The sequence below is a fragment of the Crinia signifera genome, chromosome 2, assembly GCF_055691185.1.
Source record: "Crinia signifera chromosome 2, ASM5569118v1, whole genome shotgun sequence".
Lineage (NCBI taxonomy): Eukaryota > Metazoa > Chordata > Amphibia > Anura > Myobatrachidae > Crinia > Crinia signifera.
Genome location: NC_139218.1, coordinates 163,425,699 through 163,449,387, shown reverse-complemented (window position 1 = coordinate 163,449,387; position 23,689 = coordinate 163,425,699). Strand labels below are relative to the sequence as shown.

At 44.3% G+C, this 23,689-nt stretch overlaps 1 protein-coding gene across 2 annotated transcripts in view; it reads right to left on the bottom strand.

Moving 5' to 3' along the window:
• Positions 1–23,689, bottom strand: part of LOC146060192 (cadherin EGF LAG seven-pass G-type receptor 2-like) — a 264,989-nt gene that overhangs the window by 6,590 nt on the left and 234,710 nt on the right. For both annotated transcript variants that reach the window (XM_083173156.1, XM_083173155.1), the window contains exons 32-35: positions 11,430–11,515; positions 4,925–5,095; positions 3,637–3,738; positions 3,394–3,544 (exon numbers count right to left, since the gene is read on the bottom strand). In XM_083173156.1, coding sequence (XP_083029282.1) covers positions 3,394–3,544; positions 3,637–3,738; positions 4,925–5,095; positions 11,430–11,515 — 510 coding nt within the window. The remainder of the gene's footprint in view (positions 1–3,393; positions 3,545–3,636; positions 3,739–4,924; positions 5,096–11,429; positions 11,516–23,689) is intronic.

Genomic DNA, 23,689 nt, shown 5'->3' with positions numbered 1-23,689 from the left:
AATGGATGTTTTGCATAAACATCCATTCACAGGCTTGCGTGCGGGCCCAAAATCATACGATGGTCGCCGACCATCGAATAATTTCTGTAGTGTTTGCAGTAAGTCAGTCTCTGCTAATTAAATTAGCTGCACCCTGCTCTGAGAACAGGTGGCCTGGTCCAGTGCGACTGTCTCTACAATTTGCACTGCAGAATATTTATCCAGCTGCAACCAGGCCCTTGCCAGTCAGGCTAGTTTGGCCAGCTGAATCCTGGAAGGCTCAGAGCTTTCCATCCGCCAGTCAAGGAAATCCTGGGCTTTGCTGGGCCCCATCACTCCAATCCTGTCAAGTATAGCCTTTTAAGGCAAGGATAGGAGCGTGCCTCAGCCACAGTCATATGCTCACTGTGCCTTCCCTGTTAAACAGGGAGCCAGGCTGTCATACCATTCCTCCACAGGCCATCCCAAACACGTCACTGTGCGCTGAAATGTGAGATTCAGTAACCTCTCCCGCTCTGGCTCACTTTTCCTTATTGCCTATAGCTCTTTCTGCAACATTTGAATCTGGGCTTGTTGCTTATCAGGCAGATCCTATTACCCTGCATGTATCATCTGGACCTAGGCTTGTTTTATCTAATTTATCATCTGGACCTGTCCAGATGCCAGTTCAGCAAACTTTTTTAGTAACTTCTCCATATTGCCCATATTTAAGGGTAAACTTAGAAGGTTCATTGTACTGTGCAAGACTCATAAGACAGTATCAGCAAACCACTGCCTGCTTCACTGGCTACTTAACACAAAAGTACAAACACTCTTTTCTTAATGTGGTGGCCCTTTAAGCTGGCTGCCTCTTTCACTGACTCTAGGTTGCCTGTCATTCAGTACAGGCAGCAGGTCTGATTAGGCTAACCAATTCACTAAGCACACCACAAGTGAAAACCTTTTCCTGACTTACAAGCCAGCTGTACAATGCCCTTCATTCTAGTTACCGTGTGTCCCCCGTGTGACCAATGGTGAAGTTCTGAGCATGCACATACTGTCATATGTGCATGTGCAGGGCTTCTGTGTGAGTGCCCTCGCCGACCTGAACTTTCGGCATGGTGCTGGCACGGTGGGGGGAGGGACTGGAGCTGTGGCGGTGCTCCATGGGAATGGCCAGCGTTTTGTGGGCTTTCACATGAAAATGCTGTGCCTTCCCATGTACAGGAGTGACGCGGGATGCAGGGGGCGAGTGGCATAACATGACATCAGCCAACTGTCCCGCCTTCGGTCCAGAGCCCGCAAATATAAGTCAGTCTCCACTGAATTATATTTGCGAACCCTGGAGTAATCATTCGATGGTTGGTGACCATCAAATGATTTCTCCAGCAGTGGGCACATGCGAGGGGATTTGTTTTTAGAACACATCCCCTTGTATAGTTGCGAGAGGATACGGCGGCAGGGCGGCCAGCAATTCGCTGGGTGTGGTGCAACAACTGCTCGGTAAGCTGTGAGCTTTGCGCAGCAGTGAGTGACTGAGAGTCGCTGTAGGAGCCACAGGTGTCAGCATGCTTCCGCCAGTCTTCCCTATGCCTGGAGAGTGACCAACCTGGTGGCTGGCCTGTGACCACGCATAAAGGGGCTGCGCGGCCATGGAAAACGCAGCACGTGTCCCCTAAACAACAGGGTGGGGCACCTGCACCCCCCCTCCCAGTATCCGCCACTAATTCCAAGACATATATATGCCGTTTATCTTGTTTAGTATCATTTGCAGATTGTAATACTGTATAAAGTTTATTTAATAACAAGATTGAAATGCGGTCTCCTTTAAAAAGAATATAGATGGATTACCCAGATTATTTTTTCCACTAATTATGTAATATTTGTTTAAAAAAACTGGTTCAGGGACGTATTAAGTGAGGAAGAGCTCCTTGTGCATTCTGATACTCCTCTCTTGCTAGGGGTTCAAGCACTACTAAATGTTGGACCAGTCATTTCTGCAGTGTAGCCGACAAGACATGGTGCAGGGTTGCACCTGATGCATGTGCTCATTGTGAAAAGGGGTGGTGTGGGTTTATGGAGGAGGCACACATCCCAAACCCCATTTTCATCACTTCAGAGGTCCTGTAGATGTAGGCTGCCCCAGGTTACTGTGTTGACTGCAAGTCCAGCTCATATACTGTGACTGGAGCCAAGATACTGCACTGTTAAATTACAGTAGGAGCAAGTTTAATATTTGCTCCTTTGGCCATGGCTATTCTATTGTTCTCAGCTGCAATACGTATTGTATTGCAGCTGAGAACAAAAAATAGCCATGGCTAGCCATGGACAAAGGAGCAAAGATGAAACTTGCTCCTACTGTAGGTGCAACACCTGCCAACAGTCACTGAGCACTCAGCACTTTGTGGTCACTCCAACAGGGTGACACCCTGATGTGGCCCTGCACCCATTATAGCATCACTGCACAGCTTATTAAGAGGAGACCACTGAATATCTGATCTTTCAAACTGTTAGGGGCCCACTTGGAAGTGCACATACTGGAGTTTATATTTAAGTACTGGTCAAATTCTTGCATACTGATCTGTGTAAATCAAGGTCAGATATGTTAGTTTAATGGTTATATTTTTAATATATTAAATAATGGGGAGCTTATGCTATAAAAAGCCTTTAAGGAACTAAATGTATGTTTCAATAATTCTGGCTTCTGGAACAAAGCTTAACTGTGACTTCACTGTGTGTACCTTTCAGGGTCAAGACATTAGAGCATACATCGGTGCAGTGGATGCACCAATTCCATTATATTCCTTGGAGATTGACAAACAGAACAGCACAAATTGTGTAAGCGGCAGGGAACAAACGTTCCATAACATAGCTGTCATTTGGCACCATTCTGATTGATAATGTGTCCTGAGAACCTATGAAACTTGCCATTTGCAACTCTGTATGACTAAAGTATAATTGACTACATACATAAATTCAATTCCTCTCACTTGGAGATCCTGCACTATTCCAAATGATTAATTTATGGCCACAAAAGCTCCCTATTAGCTTCACTTCCCCACTCTTTGGAGATCGTTCTGAAATGAAAGTCAAACATCAAAAGCGTGTGTGCCCATTACCCTCCATAATTACAAAATGTATCCCATTGGAAAAGGAAAACAAGTACAAAAGCTATATCAGTTGTCCACAGCTCCACCAACCACAAGTATCATTCACATGTCAATTAATGATATGTTCACACTGCAAAGCTCAGCAACAGGGAGGTTATAAACATTCTTGCGGTATGTGGTTTACTTGCCAACAATTTACTGATACCCGTGTATTGTGTAGACATAGTAAGGTGTACATTGTTAAATAAACTGTAAACCATTAAAGTTATTCAATCATATTGGATAACACAGTTAAAATAATGCGATAGACATCAGGAACACCTACTCTGATTCAGAGGAGTCTTTTCCGGCTGTATGGGTTCTGATACTCATAGGCGTAACCCCATTTGTTTGTTCTTGGAGGCAGGGTTTGGTCCTGTGTCCAAGTTCATTATGGATTCGATTAATTAGAGAACGGTGCTTTTTTTTCAGAATTCCTGCAATGAATAATAATAAATAAGGCAATGTCCAATACCTGATTTACATGGTTAAGCCACTTATGACTATAGCTCTGTCTCTGACCACTTACCTTTCTGTGTTTGAGGTCTATTTTGTTTAAGTGATGTTACGGGTTGCTCCATCAAACACATGTCTACATTATCCATAGTCTTCTCTGATTTAACATTATCTACTGTAATCAAGAGGACAAGCAGATGTTAATGCTAAAACCAAAATTCTGAAGACACAATTATCCCTCCTGTTTTTCCTTTAAATACTGATGGCATATATGGACTGATATAATTTTACTGTGCACATTGACAGAGAAATGTCCTGGTGTGAATTGAAAGGTCTACAGTTAATAGGTCGACAACAAAAGGTCAACATGCAAACGGTCGACACTGAAAAAAGGTCAATATGCACTAGGTCAACATTGACAAAAGGTCGACATGGTCAAAAGGTCGACATGAAAATGGTCGACACATGAACAAGTTGACATGCGTTTTTCCACGGTTTGTGGTGTCAATGTGGATACCTGTCAACAATGACCACCAATTTGTGTAATGTGTACACTAGCCCTGTAGCCATGCTCTAGGATTAGTGTCTCTCTTCGCTCGGTATACATTAAATCTTGACAATTAGTTTGCGTGGACGGAAGTATGAAACGGCAACCTTTTGTCTGTGTCAACCTGTTGCATGTCGACCTGTCTACCTACATACTGTAGACCTTTTTAATCACTTCCATTTCCAGAGATGTGCATGCTACAGTTGGTAAGGCTAAAATGCTTGGAGCCCAAATTAACATTTGAAATGGGGTATTCTATCATGGCCGATATTTTCAAATACATTTTAAAGCTGAATCTGCCTTGTCAGAAATGGACGCTAAATTGTTGAATTAGCATCAGTTTACGATTAAAAAGATGTAGATTCACTGATCCACATCTTTTCTGACTTTTTTTAAGGTTTCCAATAGTTGGAAAAACTGGAAAATATTGAAAAGGTCGAATTTTAATTTGATAAATTCTTGGCGAAAACTGCAGATATTTCTGATGTTTTGGAGATGCAGACGCTGGAATCTTGACAGCCGGCATCCGATCGTAAGTATGCTGTGGTCTGTTGGTATTTAGGTGGGGGTATTTAGGTTTAGGCATTTGGAGGAGTTAGGGTTGGTAAAAGGGTTAGGATTAAACACTAAAAATGGGGGGTAGAGCACCAATGGTGATGGTTAGGCTTCAGATAGGGAGTGTTTATGGGGGTAGGGGGAGAGGGTTGTGTTCAGTGGGATGCCATTTCAGTCTTCTGACCGCTGACATCCTGTTTTCCGGTCACACATATTCAATAAAACGTCTCATTATACAGCTACTTCAAAGGATTAATACCTTTTGTAAAAGTTTGCAACATTTTCTCATTGTTAAGACTAGTGACAATTTCCCAGTTTGAGACCCCAGGACTATCTGTGTCATCTTCATCGGCGCTGTCAGAGGATTGAGTGGATGCAAAGGAGCCGCTGTGGTCATCATCAATTGACAATTCACTGTCTGAATCAGAATCTTTAAAAAAAAAAAAGAGCTGTTAGTTGAGTTTTCATGTGTAAAATAACAATTAGGCTTTGGTTGGTATCTACATAAAAGAAGTATGACTTTTTGCGTTACCGATGCAGTTTCAACACTGAAAAATAGGTCATGGTACAAGTTATTAAAGCCTCATACACACTACCCAAGGGACCTTCTGAGCAATATCTTAAAAAGGTGAAGTTTATATACTCAATATCCTTAACAACCCCACCCCTGTCAGTTGAACATGCAGGTTCATTTTGGCAGGGTCCCGGTGACGTCACTGATTGATATTGTTCAATGTGTATGGAAAATCTCATCCACCCACTCCAATACATTAACAATATTGGTGGTCCTGCAGGTTGTCAAGTGTGTACGGGGCTTAAAATTATGTAAATAAGAGTGGTACTTATGTATTATCTGGGCTCCCATGTTAAATGCACCCCATTTTTTCATACCCCTACTATCCAACTACGCATGGAGTTGATTTTATATATTGTGGCGAGCGCAGCGAGCCACCGCGCCCGAAGCATGGCGAGCGGACGCGGTCTCATAAGAAAAACGGGAGCCCAGATATTACATAAGTACCGTAAGAGTTTATGCTATTGATTGCTAGAACCATCAAGTGTCAGAGGATTGAAGTGCATATATTACTATTTTGGGTTTGAGAGGCTCCCAATAGAATTCCCTATATCACAAATATATTAAGCAAAGAATTGGTGCAGGTGGCAAAAGTAATAATAATAATAAAAAAAAAAATTAGGGGCCAATTCGAATATGCAGCTATTCTGTTTTGCTGGTATATTGTACTATTATTTTTAGCACTCTGGAAGTGCAATTATGGGCAATTCACAATTCAGGCTGACAGTGATGATAGCTACACAAATTTTGATAGAGGCTACATTAATTTAAGTTACACTTCACGTGTGTGACTCGACATCTGCACCATATTTTATATATGGTGACATTTTAAGATACAAAGGACTGCAAAAAACGGAGCAACAATTTTTGGTAAGCCGGTGGGACCATTTTTGTTGTTGTTGCAGAATTCATATATTAGTCACAGTTTGCAATACATGTCAAATCGATGAGGAGAGATTTGATCATATAACCTTGTGGTTATTGCTTTAATAATGCTTTTTTTTTTTGTAAAAAAATTTTTGGGGGATATATTGTACATATGTAGCCATGCTCATTATGGCTACATTGCAGCCACAGGTGCCCGTTTGATGCAGCAAGTCGCACATAACGGAGAACAGATATTAAACTACTATGGAGAAATGTATTTATAGAATTTTTTTCTGTTAATACACTTAACCAATTGTTTTGACTGAACAAGAGTTGCTTATGCACAGGTGTAATCAGTAGTCACAGGCTCAACACCATAGATTGCCTGATGAAACCTACAGTATGAAGTTCCATCTGGAGATGTGGGTGAAGAATCACTTTAGAATGCAGGGCCTGATTCAGACTGCAAAGGGAGGCTGTAGTCTGCTTGGAGGTTTCCTCACCCTATGGCTTCTAGAGCATGAACAGCATTGCGTCGCATCACTAGCATCAGACCCCGGCTCAGATAAGCTTTGGTAAGGTTGTCATTGAGAAAAATTATATTATATGTGTTGAGGCAATCCGGGTAGCAAAATGAGAGGTGTGCTAACATGTATATTTTTAGGGTGATGAACACAATTGTTATAATTGTATCTATTTACTGCACCGGAATAGAATTTCTAATAATGTTTTGAACAGGTTTAAGTATTAATTTTCAATAAAAGCACTGCCATGAACCCAATCTACAGAAGTGCTTGATCTATAATCAAGTCTATGTTTTGTATACAGTATATTTATTTCCCAGAAAAATTCAGTCTGGAAGTTGAATTTTGTGGCGGAATATTTGGTGAGGAGGCATAATGTAAGCATGGACAAATCTTTATATCTGGCATAGATGTAACAAGGACAATGAAGCAAGTGGGGTACCTCAAGGAGACACTGGGCCAGATGTACTATGCTTGAAAAGTGAAAAAAATGGAGAGATAAACCACCAGCCACTTAGTTCCTACTGTACCTGCCATGTCACAGGCTGTGTGTCAGCATCGGAGAGTTCTGTGTTCCCGGCTGTGACCGGGGTGGGCCAGTGGAGGGCGCTGGAAACAGGGTTTGTTGGATGAAACTATGAGACATACACTGGAACACCATGGAAAAGCTGAACCAGAGGGTTGGCGGAGACCAGAACAGGGGCGTAGAATCTTCCTCGCCAGTCGTTTTCTCCAGGGAGCTTTGGACTTAACTACGCCCGACGAGCAGGTCACAGCCCCGGCCCTGGTCCTCTGGAACTGAGCTGACTGGTGACAGAGGATACTGGGAATGAATACTGGAGATCTTGAGGAAGACTAAATAGTTCTGTGAGGGTCAGTCTAGGGTCATAGGGTCATTGGCCTGAAAGCCAGTAATGACAGGAGGCAACGACTTGGAAGCTAGAGATGGTTGCTGACGGCCTGGGAGCTGGAGGTAAGTGTCGACGGTCTGTGAGCCAGTGAAATTTGTAGACGGCTTAGGAGCCGGAAATGAGTGTTGATGGCCGGGGAGCCGGGGATGATTGTCAATGGCCTGTGAGTCGGTGATGATTGTCGACGGCCTGGGAGCCGGAGATGGTTGTCAATAGCCTGAGATGATTGTTGAAGGCCTGGGTGCCAGAGATGATTGTCGATGGCCTGGGAGCCAGTGATGGTTGGCGATGATTGTCAACCATCCTGGGATGATTGTCAACCATCAGCCTGGGAGATGATTGTCGATCGCCTGGGAGCCGGTGATGGTTGTCAACGGCCTTGGAGACGGAAGTGGTAGTGCTCATCAGGACGCTGATGGTATTGTCACTGATGTGCACAATAGTGGGTATTTGGCCTGGGAGCTAATAGTGAGTGGCTGGCCTGGGAGCCAGTAAGAGGTAGCTGCCCTGGGAGCCAGTGGTGACCTTTGCTGGTGATGGTTGAATATGACTCAACTGCTGAGATGGAATTAGCTGGGAGGCAAACTGGCAGGTGGTGGGTTAAACAGCAACAGGAGTAGAGCAGCAGCATGTCACAGGTGGAAATGAAGCTGCAAGACGCAGCATCAATCAGAAACAGGAAGTATCTGTGTACAGGTGTACAGGTCAGAGTTCAGGTCAGTGGACAGTGCTATTGGTTCAGCCTGTCATCTGACCGCAGATGTCATGTCGGCGCCCATGCAGCAAGCAACCAGCGTGGAATGCAGAAGCAGGCCCCGGAGGGACACAGGGGACATATCGCCATGGGTCACGGCAGGAGGAAACACAGACTGCGGGTTTGTGCCATAGGGCGTGCCAGCGTGAAGGTAAGGGACCCAGCCGCAGACACGACCGCACACCGTGACTCCTGACACTGTTTTTGAAAAATGACAGGTAGGAGCTGATTGGTTGGTGGCTTATCACTCTCCATTTTATACCTTTTCAGGGCTTAGTACATCTCGCCCACTGACAGTTACCAATAGACGCTCGGGATCTGGCTGTAAACAAAAAGATGGGAGTGGGCAGCGCTGGTATATGTGCTATTACTGTGCAATATTAGGCAGAAAAGATGATAAAAATAAAAATGGAAGATTGGTAGATCTATCACAGTTTTAATACATTTACTAAAATATAAGCCAGAATTTGCGGCTAAAAACAATAAGCAGTTATGAATAAAAACAATGAAATAGTCATCTCACCGAACCGAACCACATGGAGGTGGGGCCCAGGAAGTCCCAAATGTCCAGGGAGTGTGCACTGGTGTCACACACTTGTTGGTGGGGGTGGAAATAAATGTCCAAATGATGATGTTGGTATGTTCCCAAACTGCAATATGGAGGGAGGGCACAAAGATGTAGATGCCAGGAGTGGCCCAAGATGGCACGAATCACCAACTCCTGTCGCCGGATGTTATAGGCTGGTGTCCTCGACCTCTACTATTGTTGCAGAAATATTTGTAATCCAATTGGATGGGATAAGTGAGGGGTCAGTGGTCTGGTGATGGGTCTTCCGGGCAGTAGATAGGACAATTTCCTCGGGGTGGTCGAGTAGAGGTCGAGGACACCAGCCTATAACATCCGGCGACAGGAGTTGGTGATTCGTGCCATCTTGGGCCACTCCTGGCATCTACATCTTTGTGCCCTCCCTCCATATTGCAGTTTGGGAACATACCAACATCATCATTTGGACATTTATTTCCACCCCCACCAACAAGTGTGTGACACCAGTGCACACTCCCTGGACATTTGGGACTTCCTGGGCCCCACCTCCATGTGGTTCGGTTCGGTGAGATGACTATTTCATTGTTTTTATTCATAACTGCTTATTGTTTTTAGCCACAAATTCTGGCTTATATTTTAGTAAATGTATTAAAACTGTGATAGATCTACCAATCTTCCATTTTTATTTTTATCATCTTTTCTGCCTAATATTGCACAGTAATAGCACATATACCAGCGCTGCCCACTCCCATCTTTTTGTTTTTTGCTTACCATTTGTACAGGACTAACTACCCTGTCCCAGGGCAGCTGCTTAGGAAAACCGCTCAGTCAGGCGCACCTGACCCCGAAATCACCTAGTGTGATCCGGGTTCATCCTCTTTTTTCCACGGGATCTGGCTGTAGCCTGTAACCACCTGACTGCACAATTTTATGGTTGTCATCATGGGACCCTGCTAGTGCTGCAAAGTTATTCTCCTCACTCATTAAACCCACAATTACCTGCTTTAGACACTGGGTGGGTATGTGGGTGCTGGCAAGGCTTGCCTAATATTGCTGGAGACAGTGAGTGTTCATTTTTTTTTTTATGTGCTCATTCTTAAATCAGGGATTTAGCCTACAGTATTAGAGAGCTCCGTGATCATCTGCCCACGACCTGACTGTCCTATTTCACATAGTCTTCACTAGTTGAACTCCAATAGTGCTGTTGCTGAGATTCTTATGTCAGCTACAGAACTTTTATAATTAAAAGCCTTAATTATTTGCTAATTATGGCAAGTCTAGGTCAGGGCTGGGCAATAGCGGCCCTCCAGATGTTGATGAACTACACATCCCAGCATGCCTTGCATCCTTTTCAGCATGGCCACATAGCAAAACTAATGCAAAGCATCCTGGGATGTGTAGTCCATCAACAGCTGGAGGGCCACTGTTGCCCAGCTCTGGTCTAGATGATCATCTAGGGACTGGACCTAATTAAGGTTCCAGGTGCCTTAGGCTAATAAACACGTAGCTCCCCTTGTAATGCTGTCTAACACACGTGTATGGGAGCTCAGGGACTCGCCACTCATACTGCCCATGTACATGTGACAAAGGTTATACAACTGGCATGTAGGATCTAATGCTTGTGGTGAGTGAAGGAGACTTTGCCTTTAGGCTGCCCAGCTGGAACTGTAGCACAATGTACATAAAGTAATGGTTCCATCAGTAAGTTACAGCCATCTGGCAGTCACCAAGTTACATCATTAAGTTACAGCCATCTGGAAGTCACCTTAATAACTTTATCCCCCCACAGTACATCAGGTCACTCTACATAGGTTAAACTTTCACCAACCTGCCTTCCCTATCAGCATAAGGAAGGCAGGTTGGCAGCATCCTATTGGGTGTGGTTGATTCACGAGTTCGGATCATCACGGCACTGGGCGCATTTTATGATGGGCTGAATATGCTTAAAAGCACTCGCACCTCCATAGAGGTGCAAGCAATTTTAAGAGAATTCGGCCAAGTAAAGGGTGCGAGATTGGGATGAATCGGATGCCGTTTCCAGCGTTTAAATGCAAGATCGAATGGCACCTTACACCCTTGGGACCTAATAGGATCGACCCAATAGACTGTTTACTTTAAAGTTATCTTCAGCAACAGTGTTTATTATTATTACTATTATTAATTATTAATATTATTTATCTATAGGGCACTAAAATACTGTACAATGTTTATAAAGATTGCTGCACCAGCAGTAATAATACCCAAATAAGCACTAGGGTGGCAGAGCCAAAATGTTTTGATCACGCAGGCAGTGATCACGGTAATAGTGACGGAAGGTACATGAGGGTGGTATTCATTATTGTTACTGTATATGAAAGTTTTGCCTTGTACTAATGCCTCATTAATCTATTTTTCTAGTGTGTGTTTACTTGAGTGCCAATATCAGATGTTTTTTTTTTTTTCAAATATTCTATTACTGTGTTGCTGCCACAATTATTTGGTACAGTAATTTCTTGCTTATAAAGAAAAGGGACATCTTGATAAAATGACAGAAGTGTAGTTTGGAGGTCAGAACACACATAGAATAAAGTGATGGAAAGGAGGGTGTAACCTTGGTTGTCCTTGGCTTCTATGAAAACACCACTGTAATCATTTAACTCCACAAGAGACTGAACGTTCTTAAGCCCAGCTTTGTCTCTGAAATAAATAATTAAAATAGCACATAATAATAAACATGAGAAGTAACAAACATCACATAGTATACAAAAATTATGATATTTATTTCACTCTTTTAATCGCCAATCATTTACACTGCAAAACCAGGTTGATTTTGCCCTGTAAATGATTTAAAAAAAAATGGGAAAACTCTCCCAAAATCTCTCACTTTCTGATTCTCACACCTTATTACATTTGGCCCATAAAGTTCTGTAAAATTTGTAACTATAGAGTTTTGCACACAATAACTTTTGGAATTATATTTCCAGTTTTGGAGACAGCACAAAAAAAAAACCATAACAAAATGTTGACATCTTGTAATGACTGTTCCATTTAATTTCCAAATGATTACTATAATTTAGGGACCCAAGGAATGGGCACCACAGAACCACCATGTGAGGTGTACAGAAAGAGGAGCAGGATGAGACAGCAGGCACTGGGCACCTGGTCACACATTGAATTGTGTGACCAGGGTTGAGTGGCAGGGCCGTGCAGCATACACAGGGGAGACGGGTGCACACATGAGAAGGAGGAGGAAGAGGAGTGAAGAGGTGCAGTGAGGGACCAAGTGCCGAAAATACCAGGAGCAGGCACCAGGGGAGAAGTGTGCCGACACTGTGAGGGGAAGTACTGCAGGACGACGATCGGAAGCAGCTGAGAACAGCAAGTATTATACTGTATAAACTGTTTTCTCTCTTGTGTTTCTTTTGTGTTTTCTTTTCTTCTCTTCCGCTTATTGTATAGTATTTCAATTATAATTGTTTTGGGCTGTCTTATTGAATTGGGTATTATTGTATTGTATTGGGTTGTTTTAGGTTTTCTATTGTAGAGGTGCCCTTATAGATTCCCTCCAGTAGCATCTCCAAGATAGTAGGAAGGGGAGGAAGATGCAGGCCAGTGCTGACTTAACAAATCCCAGTAAATTCCCCAGACTGGACAAAACTACTGAGGATGTTACTTCAAAACTGGTGGGGCCGGATGTGACCATTACCTCTAGCATCCAGGGGATTGGCACATCAGGCTTAGTGGGTGCTAGGGAATCAGGGACCACAAGACAGATGGTGGTGGTAGGGAATTCTATCATCCGTAAGACAGACAGGGCAATCTGCTACCGGGACCATGATAGTCGTATAGTCTATTGTCTTCCGGGTGCTCGGGTATGGCATATCGCGGACCGGGTGGACAAATTACTGGGAGGGGCTAGAAAAGACCCAGCGGTCATGGTGCATGTTGGCATGACCAAGTTAGTGGCAGATGGGGTGTCCTTAAAAACGATTTCAGGGACTTAGGATGTAAGTTAAAAGCAAGGACATCCAAGGTAATTTTCTCAGAAATATTACCTGTGCCACGTGCTAGTCTAGGGAGACAGAGGGAACTTATGGAGCTAAATGCGTGGCTAAAGGGATGGTGTAGGAAAGAGGGGTTCGGGTTCCTAGAGCATTGGTCAAACTTTTCAGACAGACGCCATCTATACGGCAGAGACGGATTGCATCTGAATGGAAAGGGGGCGGCAATGCTAGGAGGCAGGATGGTTAAAAGGTTGGAGGAGTCTTTAAACTAGGCATAGGGGGATACACATATGAAGTATGGGCATGTAAGACAGAATAGTGAGGAATGGGAGAGCAAGAGATTGGAGGTTGGAGAAAGGGGGTTGGGGAGAAAACTAGAGTCTGTAAGAAATCAGTAGAGCATCGAGATCACAACCATAGGTACTTGTGTAGTTTCACAGCGCCGGAAGTGCAGAGGCTCGCGTGCCGCTCTAGCTATGAAACTTGGCAGACTGCCAGGTAGCGTAGCGCTGCGCGTGCCAAATGTATTGAAGTGTATCGTGTAAAAAACAGACAAACGGGGCTTAAAAACAGACAAACGGGGCTTATAAATCACACACCCCGGCACATCGCACACCCCGGCACACCGCTGGTGTTCCCAATGTAGACGCTAACTTATTTAGCGTCTCAATTCACACTCCCGGAACTTCGGCTTAGACGCGCGTGGACAGCGTTACGTAGTCAGTCAGTCAGTCAGCAGTAGCCCTGTATGAGACACTGAGGTGAATGTGTTCCTGAATCAGCCTCACTATCCACGCCCACCCGAAGCGTGGCGAGCGCAGCGGTACGCGTCCTACGACCTTTTCATACCCCCACTATCCACGTTGGCGTGGAGTTGAGAATAGATTAGTGTGGCGAGCGCAGCGAGCCACCGTGCCCGAAGCGTGGCGAGCGCACGTGGATACCTTCACAGCTATCCGCGTCCCCTCGCGGGCTTCACAGGTGTCAGCGTCCGCTCGCCACGCACCGAGCCCGAAGCGTGGCGAGCGGACGCTGACACCTGTGAAGCCCGCGAGGGGACGCGGATAGCTGTGAAGGTATCCGCGTGCGCTCGCCACACTAATCTATTCTCAACTCCACGCCGACGTGGATAGTGGGGGTATGAAAAGGTCGTAGGACGCGTACCGCTGCGCTCGCCACGCTTCAGGTGGCCGTGGATAGTGGGATTTACACGGTCCACAGCTGTGGCGTCCACTAGTGGCACTGAGGGTGGGTCTCAATAGTGTTCCCCTAGGGCCACCTAAATTTAGATGCTTTTGCGTCTAAATTTAGATGTACCCCTTCACCTAAGTAAATCCAGACACATTTGCGTCTGGGTTTACAAGCCCCAACACCTTTGCGGCTTGCAAGGCGCCTGTATTCTAACGCTTTAGCGTCTGAATCCAGGCTTTCCGGCTTCTTAGCGGCTATCTATGCGACTCGAGATTCAGACGCAGTTGCGTCTGAATCTCACGTACAGTTTAGAAGCCCCGGCATCGCTCGCTGTGCCGGGGCGTCCACTTTAACATACCCCCCTTGTCAGCGGTGCCCAGGCGCTGCCTATTTCACTGTGGAACTACAAGTGCCACAGTGACATTGACCTGACAGCGCTGCTGCTGCTGGCCGGCCGCTACGCTGTTTACGTACAGCTAGAGCGGCACAAGCTCAGTCAGACAGAGCTAGAGCGGCGCGAGCACACTCTGTCTGAGCTAGAGCGGCATGCGCACGGTTAATCAGAGCCTCTGGCAGGCTACCAAGTTTCATAGCTACAGTGGCACGCGAGCCTCTGCACTTCCGGCGCCGTGAAACTACACAAGTACCCAACCATACCTTAACGGAAGAAAATAAAAATAAGCTTAAACTGAAATGCTTGCTCTCTAACGCAAGAAGCTTAGCAGGAAAAATCGGGGAACTGGAAACTGTGGCCACAAGGGACGAATATGATATAATTGGTATAACAGAAAGATGGTGTAATGAGTCCCATAATTGGGCACTAAACATGGAGGGATATACTCTCTTCAGAAAAGACAGAGAAAATAGAAGTGGCGGGGGAGTGTGCCTTTAGGAAAGAAATAACGTAACCCTGTGTGAGAAGGAAATGAGCTTAGGAATAGACAAAGTTAACACGGAGGCAGTGTGGGCAGAGATAACTGATAATAACAAAAAAACTAATAATAAAATTTTAATAGGGGTATGCTACAAACTGGCGAACGTTAATGACAGGGAGGAGTCTCTACTTTTAAACCAAATCAAAAAATCGTCAGATCAGGGGCAGGTACTAATTATGGGGGATTTTAACTTTCCAGACATTGATTGGATAAATGAGACATGTAAGTCAGCAAAAAGCAGTGGGTTCCTAAACTTACTCAAGGATCAGTTTATCACACAAACGGTAGAAGCTCCAACTCTCAATGAGGCACTATTGGATTTAGTATTAACAAATAATATAGATTTAGTTTCAAACACCAAAGTAATTGAACATCTAGGGAACAGTGACCACAACATGGTCTCACTGGAAATCAACTTCTGTAAACTACAACATACAGGACCGGCTAAAATATTAAACTTCAGAAAAGCTAACTTCAAATTATTCAGGGAATCTCTAAAAGAAATAAAGTGGGAAAAGGTATTTGAGGGGAAGAATGCAGAGGATGTTGGAAACACTAAAAAAATGTGCTCGAATCATTAACTATTAAACACATACCAAAAGTCAATAAGGGCAAATTCAATAACAAAAAAAGCCATCATGGTTGGACAAAAAAGTAAATAAAACAAGAGCACTTAAATTTTATAAAGATACCACGAATGAGGAGGCGTCCACCAAATACAAAGAATTAAACAACATTTGTAAAGGGGTAATCAAAGTAGCTAAAAGGGAAAATGAAGAGTGCATAGCCGCTGAGAGCAAAACCAATCCCAAGGAATTTTTCAAGTACCTCAATAGTAAAAGTAATTAAAGAGAACATAGGCCCATTAACCGATATCAATGGTGAAAGTTTTACAGAGGACAAGGGAAAAGCAGAACTATTAAAGTTCTTCTCATCAGTGTTTACTAGGGAAGAGCAGACAGTGGAACATATAGGTACCACAAATCAGGCCAGATCTTAATATTGCTTTCACGACTGAAGAGGTAATATTGCGGCTCAGCAAAATCAAAACAAACAAATCACGAGGCCCAGATGGGATTCACCGTAGGGTACAAATGGAATTAAGGGAGGAATTAGCAACCCCTCTGTATTACATTTTTGAGAACTCTTTTTCATCTGGTAAGGTTCCAAAAGACTGGAGAATAGCGGAGGTAGTACCAATATTCAAAAAAGGAAAAAGGGATGACCCAGTTAATTACACACCTGTGAGCTTAACATCAATAGTGGGTCAATTATTTGAAGGATTTTTAAGGGATGGTATACAGAAATATTTAAAACAACATAGTTTACTTAGCATTAACCAGCATGGGTTCGTGAAAAATTGATCATGCCAAACAAACTTACTACTTTTCTATGAGGATGTCAGCAAAAACCTCGATAATGGAAACGCTGTAGACGTGGTCTTCCTAGATTTTGCTAAAGCTTTCGATACAGTGCCTCACAAGAGGTTAATAAAAAAACTGAGGACCTGGGGTTAGGGGTAAGAACCTGTAGATGGGTAGAGAACTGTGCAATAGAGAGCAGAGAGTGATTGTGAACAGTGCAGTATCAAATATGATACCAGAACTAAGTGGAGTGCCACAGGGGTTAGTACTAGGGCTCACTTTATTTAACATATTTATTAACGATATTGGGCTGGGATTACTCAGCAACATTTCCATCTTTGCTGATGACACAAAATTGAGTAGAGTTATTAGATCAACCGAGGATGTCTCCGCGCTCCAGAATGATCTTAACCCCTTCCCGACATTTGACGTACATTTACGTCATGGTCGGGAAGTACTTGGCATAAATGTACATGGCATAAATGTACGTCATGCCATTTAACGGTCACCGCGTCTATAGACGCGGTGACAGTTTAAACATGTCTGCTGTCCCTGACAGCAGACATGTCCCTGCATGCCCAGGGGGGGCTGCGATGCCGCCCCCCCGTCGGCGATCGCTGTGATTGGCTGTTCAGTGTGAACAGCCAATTACAGCATTTTCTGTGTCACCGGCGAATAACGTTCGCCGGTGACACAGGGATCGGTGGTGATTGGTGCTGTAAAGTACAGCACCAATCACCACGGGGTGTAAGGGTGACACTGGTGTCACCCCACCTCACCCAACCCGCCCCCAAAGGCTGTGATTGGTTCGTCGGACCGACGGACCAATCACAGCCATGGAGGGGGATTTAAACTAACGGTGACTGCACTGCAGACGCCATTCCGGTCTGGAATTGCGTGCAGTGCGGTCACCGTGCCAATCTGCCGTTTTACTGACCTGATCCTTGCAAAATACTTACTTGATCACAGCTTGTAGCGTTCCTGGAGCTTGTGACTTCCTGTGTTGTGCTGTGCTGTGTTGTGCTGCTGTGCTGCTGCAGTGTGTTCCAGTTATAGATAGAGAGAGATAGAGAGAGAGAGATAGAGAGAGATAGAGAGGGCTAGTGACAGAGTGCTACATTTTGTGCTGCTGCAGTGTGATAGAGTTATAGATAGAGAGATAGAGAGAGATAGAGAGAGAGAGAGATAGTGACAGATTGTGCTATATATTTTTTATATATATACAGCTGTACTGCGTGTGCAACTGACTGCTGCCCCCCCCTTTTGTGCTGATCAGTATAAATTAACTGATCAGCAACTTTTTGGGGGCACAGGTTTTTTTTTTATATATATACCAGTGCTGCTGCAGTGTCATAGAGTGGTAGATAGTGAGAGATAGAGAGATAGAGAGAGATAGTGATAGAAAGTGCTATATTTTGTGTCTGCTGCCCCCTTTTTGTGCACCCCCAGCAACTTTTTGGGGGTGCAGGGGTTATTTTTTATATATATAACTGTCAGTGCTGCTGCTGAGTGATAGATAGTGATAGATAGTGATAGATAGTGAGAGATAGAGAGAGATAGAGAGAGATAGAGAGAGATAGAGAGATAGTGACAGAGAGTGATAGAGAGTGCTATATTTTGTGTCTGCTGCCCCCCCCCCTTTTGTGCTGATCACTATATCTGAGGTGATCAGCAACTTTTTGGGGGTGCAGAGGTTTTTTTTTTATATATACCTGCCAGTTGCACTGTCAGTTGCACCAAAGGTTGTGCACCTGCTGCCCCTCACTGGTAATCAGTGTCGCATCACTGATCACCTTTTTTTTTTTTTTTTGAGGGTGCTGTGGGGTCTTTTTTAAAAAAAATGTTATCAAATTTTTTTGATCAAATTCCTGTTGCCTTTGAGCGCTGTTCAGTGACGGACGTTACTGACCAACATCTGTGCTCAATTTTTGGCGCAGGACCTTTTTTTTTTTTCCTGCACTACATACACACTACACACTACATACTACATTGAAATAAAGTTTGTACCCCCCCTACACTATACACGTGTTGAAACATTTCACTACCAGAAACACAAAAATAAAAATGGCATCCCAAATGTCATCCCAAATGTCATCCCAAATGTCATCCCAGTCATCCAGAAGAATGTATTCAGCGGAGGAGGCATATGCCATGCTTGCCTCTGACTCTGACACAGCCAGTGAGGCAAGCGGGGAATTTGAAGGATTCATCTTAAGCTCCTCTTCCTCCTCTAGTGATGAGGGACCCCCTCAAAGACGCCCCCGTAGAGCAGCTGAGACCCCCCCCCAATAATTGGTCTCGTATGGACCCCACCACCAGACAATTTTGAGCCCCAGGTTCCTGAGTTTTTGGCCATCCCAGGAATCCAATTTGATTCAACAGGTCTCAGAGAAATTGACTTTTTCAAATTATTTTTCTCTGATGATTTTATAAATTTAATGGTGGACCAAAGTAATTTATATGCCCAGCAGTTTATTGCTCAAAACCCCACGTCATCATTTGCTAGGTGGACCCCTGTAGATGCAGTAGAGATGATGACGTTTTGGGGTCTGGTGTTTCATATGGGCATAGTAAAAAAGCCAGAAATTAGGCAATATTGGAGTACAGATGTTCTGTACAGCACCCCACTTTACCGTATGGCCATGACCCGGAATCGTTTTGAGTTAATCCTTAAATTTTTGCATTACAATGATAATGCACAGTGCCCACCCAGAGATGATCCCACCTTTGACCGGCTATTCAAAGTCAGGCCGGTCATTGATCACTTCAGTGCCAAATTTGAAGAGATGTACATCCCAGATAAATTCATTTGCATAGACGAGTCCCTTATACATTTTAAAGGAAGGGTTAAATTCCGCCAGTACCTTCCCAGTAAGAGGGCAAGGTATGGCATAAAAATGTATAAGCTGTGTGAAAGCACCTCAGGGTACACCCACAGGTTTAGGGTATATGAAGGGAAGGATTCAAGAATTGAACCGCCAGAATGCCCCCCCTCCCTCGTAGGTGTTAGTGGAAAAATTGTCTGGGATTTAGTGCACCCCTTCCTGGATAAAGGTTATCACCTCTATGTGGATAACTTTTACACCAGCATCCCCCTGTTTAAGGCCCTTGGTTCAAGAGGTACAGCAGCTTGCGGTACTGTGCGCAAGAACCAAAGAGGCCTCCCAAAAACGCACATTGCCCAAGTAATGAGAAGGGGTGAAAGCAGGGGAATATGCACCGAAAATATGTTGTTGGTCAAATATAAAGACAAGAGGGATGTCCTTATACTGACAACAATTCACGGAGACAGTACCAGCTCCGTCCCTGTACGAGGTACCAGTACCCACACCTCAAAACCTAATTGTATCCTGGATTACAATAGGGACATGGGCGGAGTGGATCTTTCAGATCAGGTACTGAAGCCGTACAGTGCCCTGCGGAAAACAAAAATCTGGTACAAGAAGCTGGCCGTGTATATCATCCAGATGGCACTGTATAACGCTTACGTGCTATTCCGTTCTACCAGCCAGAGGGGGACATTTATGCACTTTCAAGAGGAAGTCATAAAGGGCCTAATATTTGGGAACCAGCAGGCAGAGGGCCCCAGTACTTCTAGTACTGGCCCCCGTATTGTACCAGGGCAGCATTTTCCTGATGAAATCCCCTCCACTGGAAAAAAGGGCAGGACACAAAAAAGGTGCAAAGTTTGCTATAAAAAGGGAATAAGAAAGCAAACTATTTTCCAGTGTGACACTTGCCCCGACAAACCCGGCCTATGTATAAAGGAGTGTTTTAAAATATACCACACATCTATGGATTATTAGGTTCATCATTTCACCGTGCTTCGGGGGTCTTGCTAATGCCACATAGCACCCACCATTCATTCCACCAGAATCTGAGCCGCAAAATCCAAAAATCACTCCTTCCCTTCTGAGTCCTGCCATGCACCCAACTGGTATTTTTTGGTCGCATGTGAGGCATTGCCGTACTCGGGAGAAATTGGGGCACAGATTTTGGGGTGCTTTTTCTCCTTCATACCTTATGAAAATGAAAAATTTTGAGCCAGAACTGCATTTTTGTGTAAAAAAATGTAACTTTTCATTTTCACTGCCCAGTTGTATCAAAATTGGTGAAACCCCTGGGGGTTTGAAATGTACACTATACCCCTAGATGAATTCCCTGAGGGGTGTAGTTTGCAAAATGGGGTCACTTGTGGGGGGGTTCCACTGTATTGGTGCTTCGGGGGTCTTGCTAATGCGACATAGCACCCACCAACATTCCACCAGAATCTGAGCTGCAAAATCCAAAAATCACTCCTTCCCTTCTGAGTCCTGCCATGCACCCAACTGGTATTTTTTGGTCACATGTGAGGCATTGCCGTACTCGGGAGAAATCGGGGCACAGATTTTGGGGTGCTTTGTCTCCTTCATTCCTTGTGAAAATGAAAAATGTTGAGCCAGAACTGCATTTTTGTGTAAAAAATGTAATTTTTCAGTTGCACAGCCCAGTTGTATCAAAATTGGTGAAACCCCTGGGGGTTTGAAATGTACACTATACCCCTAGATGAATTCCCTGAGGGGTGTAGTTTGCAAAATGGGGTCACTTGTGGGGGGGTTCCACTGTATTGGTGCTTCGGGGGTCTTGCTAATGCGACATAGCACCCACCAAAATTCCACCAGAATCTGAGCTGCAAAATCCAAAAATCACTCCTTCCCTTCTGAGTCCTGCCATGCACCCAACTGGTATTTTTTGGTCACATGTGAGGCATTGCCGTACTCGGGAGAAATCGGGGCACAGATTTTGGGGTGCTTTGTCTCCTTCATTCCTTGTGAAAATGAAAAATTTTGAGCCAGAACTGCATTTTTGTGTAAAAAATGTAATTTTTCAGTTGCACAGCCCAGTTGTATCAAAATTGGTGAAACCCCTGGGGGTTTGAAATGTACACTATACCCCTAGATGAATTCCCTGAGGGGTGTAGTTTGCAAAATGGGGTCACTTGTGGGGGGGTTCCACTGTATTGGTGCTTCGGGGGTCTTGCTAATGCGACATAGCACCCACCAACATTCCACCAGAATCTGAGCTGCAAAATCCAAAAATCACTCCTTCCCTTCTGAGTCCTGCCATGCACCCAACTGGTATTTTTTGGTCACATGTGAGGCATTGCCGTACTCGGGAGAAATTGGGGCACAGATTTTGGGGTGCTTTTTCTCCTTCATACCTTATGAAAATGAAAAATTTTGAGCCAGAACTGCATTTTTGTGTAAAAAAATGTAACTTTTCATTTTCACTGCCCAGTTGTATCAAAATTGGTGAAACCCCTGGGGGTTTGAAATGTACACTATACACCTAGATGAATTCCCTGAGGGGTGTAGTTTGCAAAATGGGGTCACTTGTGGGGGGGTTCCACTGTATTGGTGCTTCGGGGGTCTTGCTAATGCGACATAGCACCCACCAAAATTCCACCAGAATCTGAGCTGCAAAATCCAAATATCACTCCTTCCCTTCTGAGTCCTGCCATTTTTTGGTCACACATGAAGCATTGCCGTACTCGGGAGAAATTGGGGCACAGATTTTGGGGTGCTTTTTCTCCTTCATACCTTATGAAAATGAAAAATTTTGAGCCAGAACTGCATTTTTGTGTAAAAAAATGTAACTTTTCATTTTCACTGCCCAGTTGTATCAAAATTGGTGAAACCCCTGGGGGTTTGAAATGTACACTATACCCCTAGATGAATTCCCTGAGGGGTGTAGTTTGCAAAATGGGGTCACTTGTGGGGGGGTTCCACTGTATTGGTGCTTCGGGGGTCTTGATAATGCGACATAGCACCCACCAACATTCCACCAGAATCTGAGCTGCAAAATCCAAAAATCACTCCTTCCCTTCTGAGTCCTGCCATGCACCCAACTGGTATTTTTTGGTCACATGTGAGGCATTGCCGTACTCGGGAGAAATCGGGGCACAGATTTTGGGGTGCTTTGTCTCCTTCATTCCTTGTGAAAATGAAAAATTTTGAGCCAGAACTGCATTTTTGTGTAAAAAATGTAATTTTTAAGTTGCACAGACCAGTTGTATCAAAATTGGTGAAACCCCTGGGGGTTTGAAATGTACACTATACCCCTAGATGAATTCCCTGAGGGGTGTAGTTTGCAAAATGGGGTCACTTGTGGGGGGGTTCCACTGTATTGGTGCTTCGGGGGTCTTGCTAATGCGACATAGCACCCACCAACATTCCACCAGAATCTGAGCTGCAAAATCCAAAAATCACTCCTTCCCTTCTGAGTCCTGCCATGCACCCAACTGGTATTTTTTGGTCACATGTGAGGCATTGACGTACTCGGGAGAAATTGGGGCACAGATTTTGGGGTGCTTTGTCTCCTTCATTCCTTGTGAAAATGAAAAATTTTGAGCCAGAACTGCATTTTTGTGTAAAAAATGTAATTTTTCAGTTGCACAGCCCAGTTGTATCAAAATTGGTGAAACCCCTGGGGGTTTGAAATGTACACTATACCCCTAGATGAATTCCCTGAGGGGTGTAGTTTGCAAAATGGGGTCACTTGTGGGGGGGTTCCACTGTATTGGTGCTTCGGGGGTCTTGCTAATGCGACATAGCACCCACCAACATTCCACCAGAATCTGAGCTGCAAAATCCAAAAATCACTCCTTCCCTTCTGAGTCCTGCCATGCACCCAACTGGTATTTTTTGGTCACATGTGAGGCATTGCCGTACTCGGGAGAAATCGGGGCACAGATTTTGGGGTGCTTTGTCTCCTTCATTCCTTGTGAAAATGAAAAATTTTGAGCCAGAACTGCATTTTTGTGTAAAAAATGTAATTTTTCAGTTGCACAGCCCAGTTGTATCAAAATTGGTGAAACCCCTGGGGGTTTGAAATGTACACTATACCCCTAGATGAATTCCCTGAGGGGTGTAGTTTGCAAAATGGGGTCACTTGTGGGGGGGTTCCACTGTATTGGTGCTTCGGGAGTCTTGCTAATGCGACATAGCACCCACCAAAATTCCACCAGAATCTGAGCTGCAAAATCCAAAAATCACTCCTTCCCTTCTGAGTCCTGCCATGCACCCAACTGGTATTTTTTGGTCACATGTGAGGCATTGCCGTACTCGGGAGAAATCGGGGCACAGATTTTGGGGTGCTTTGTCTCCTTCATTCCTTGTGAAAATGAAAAATTTTGAGCCAGAACTGCATTTTTGTGTAAAAAATGTAATTTTTCAGTTGCACAGCCCAGTTGTATCAAAATTGGTGAAACCCCTGGGGGTTTGAAATGTACACTATACCCCTAGATGAATTCCCTGAGGGGTGTAGTTTGCAAAATGGGGTCACTTGTGGGGGGTTCCACTGTATTGGTGCTTCGGGGGTCTTGCTAATGCGACATAG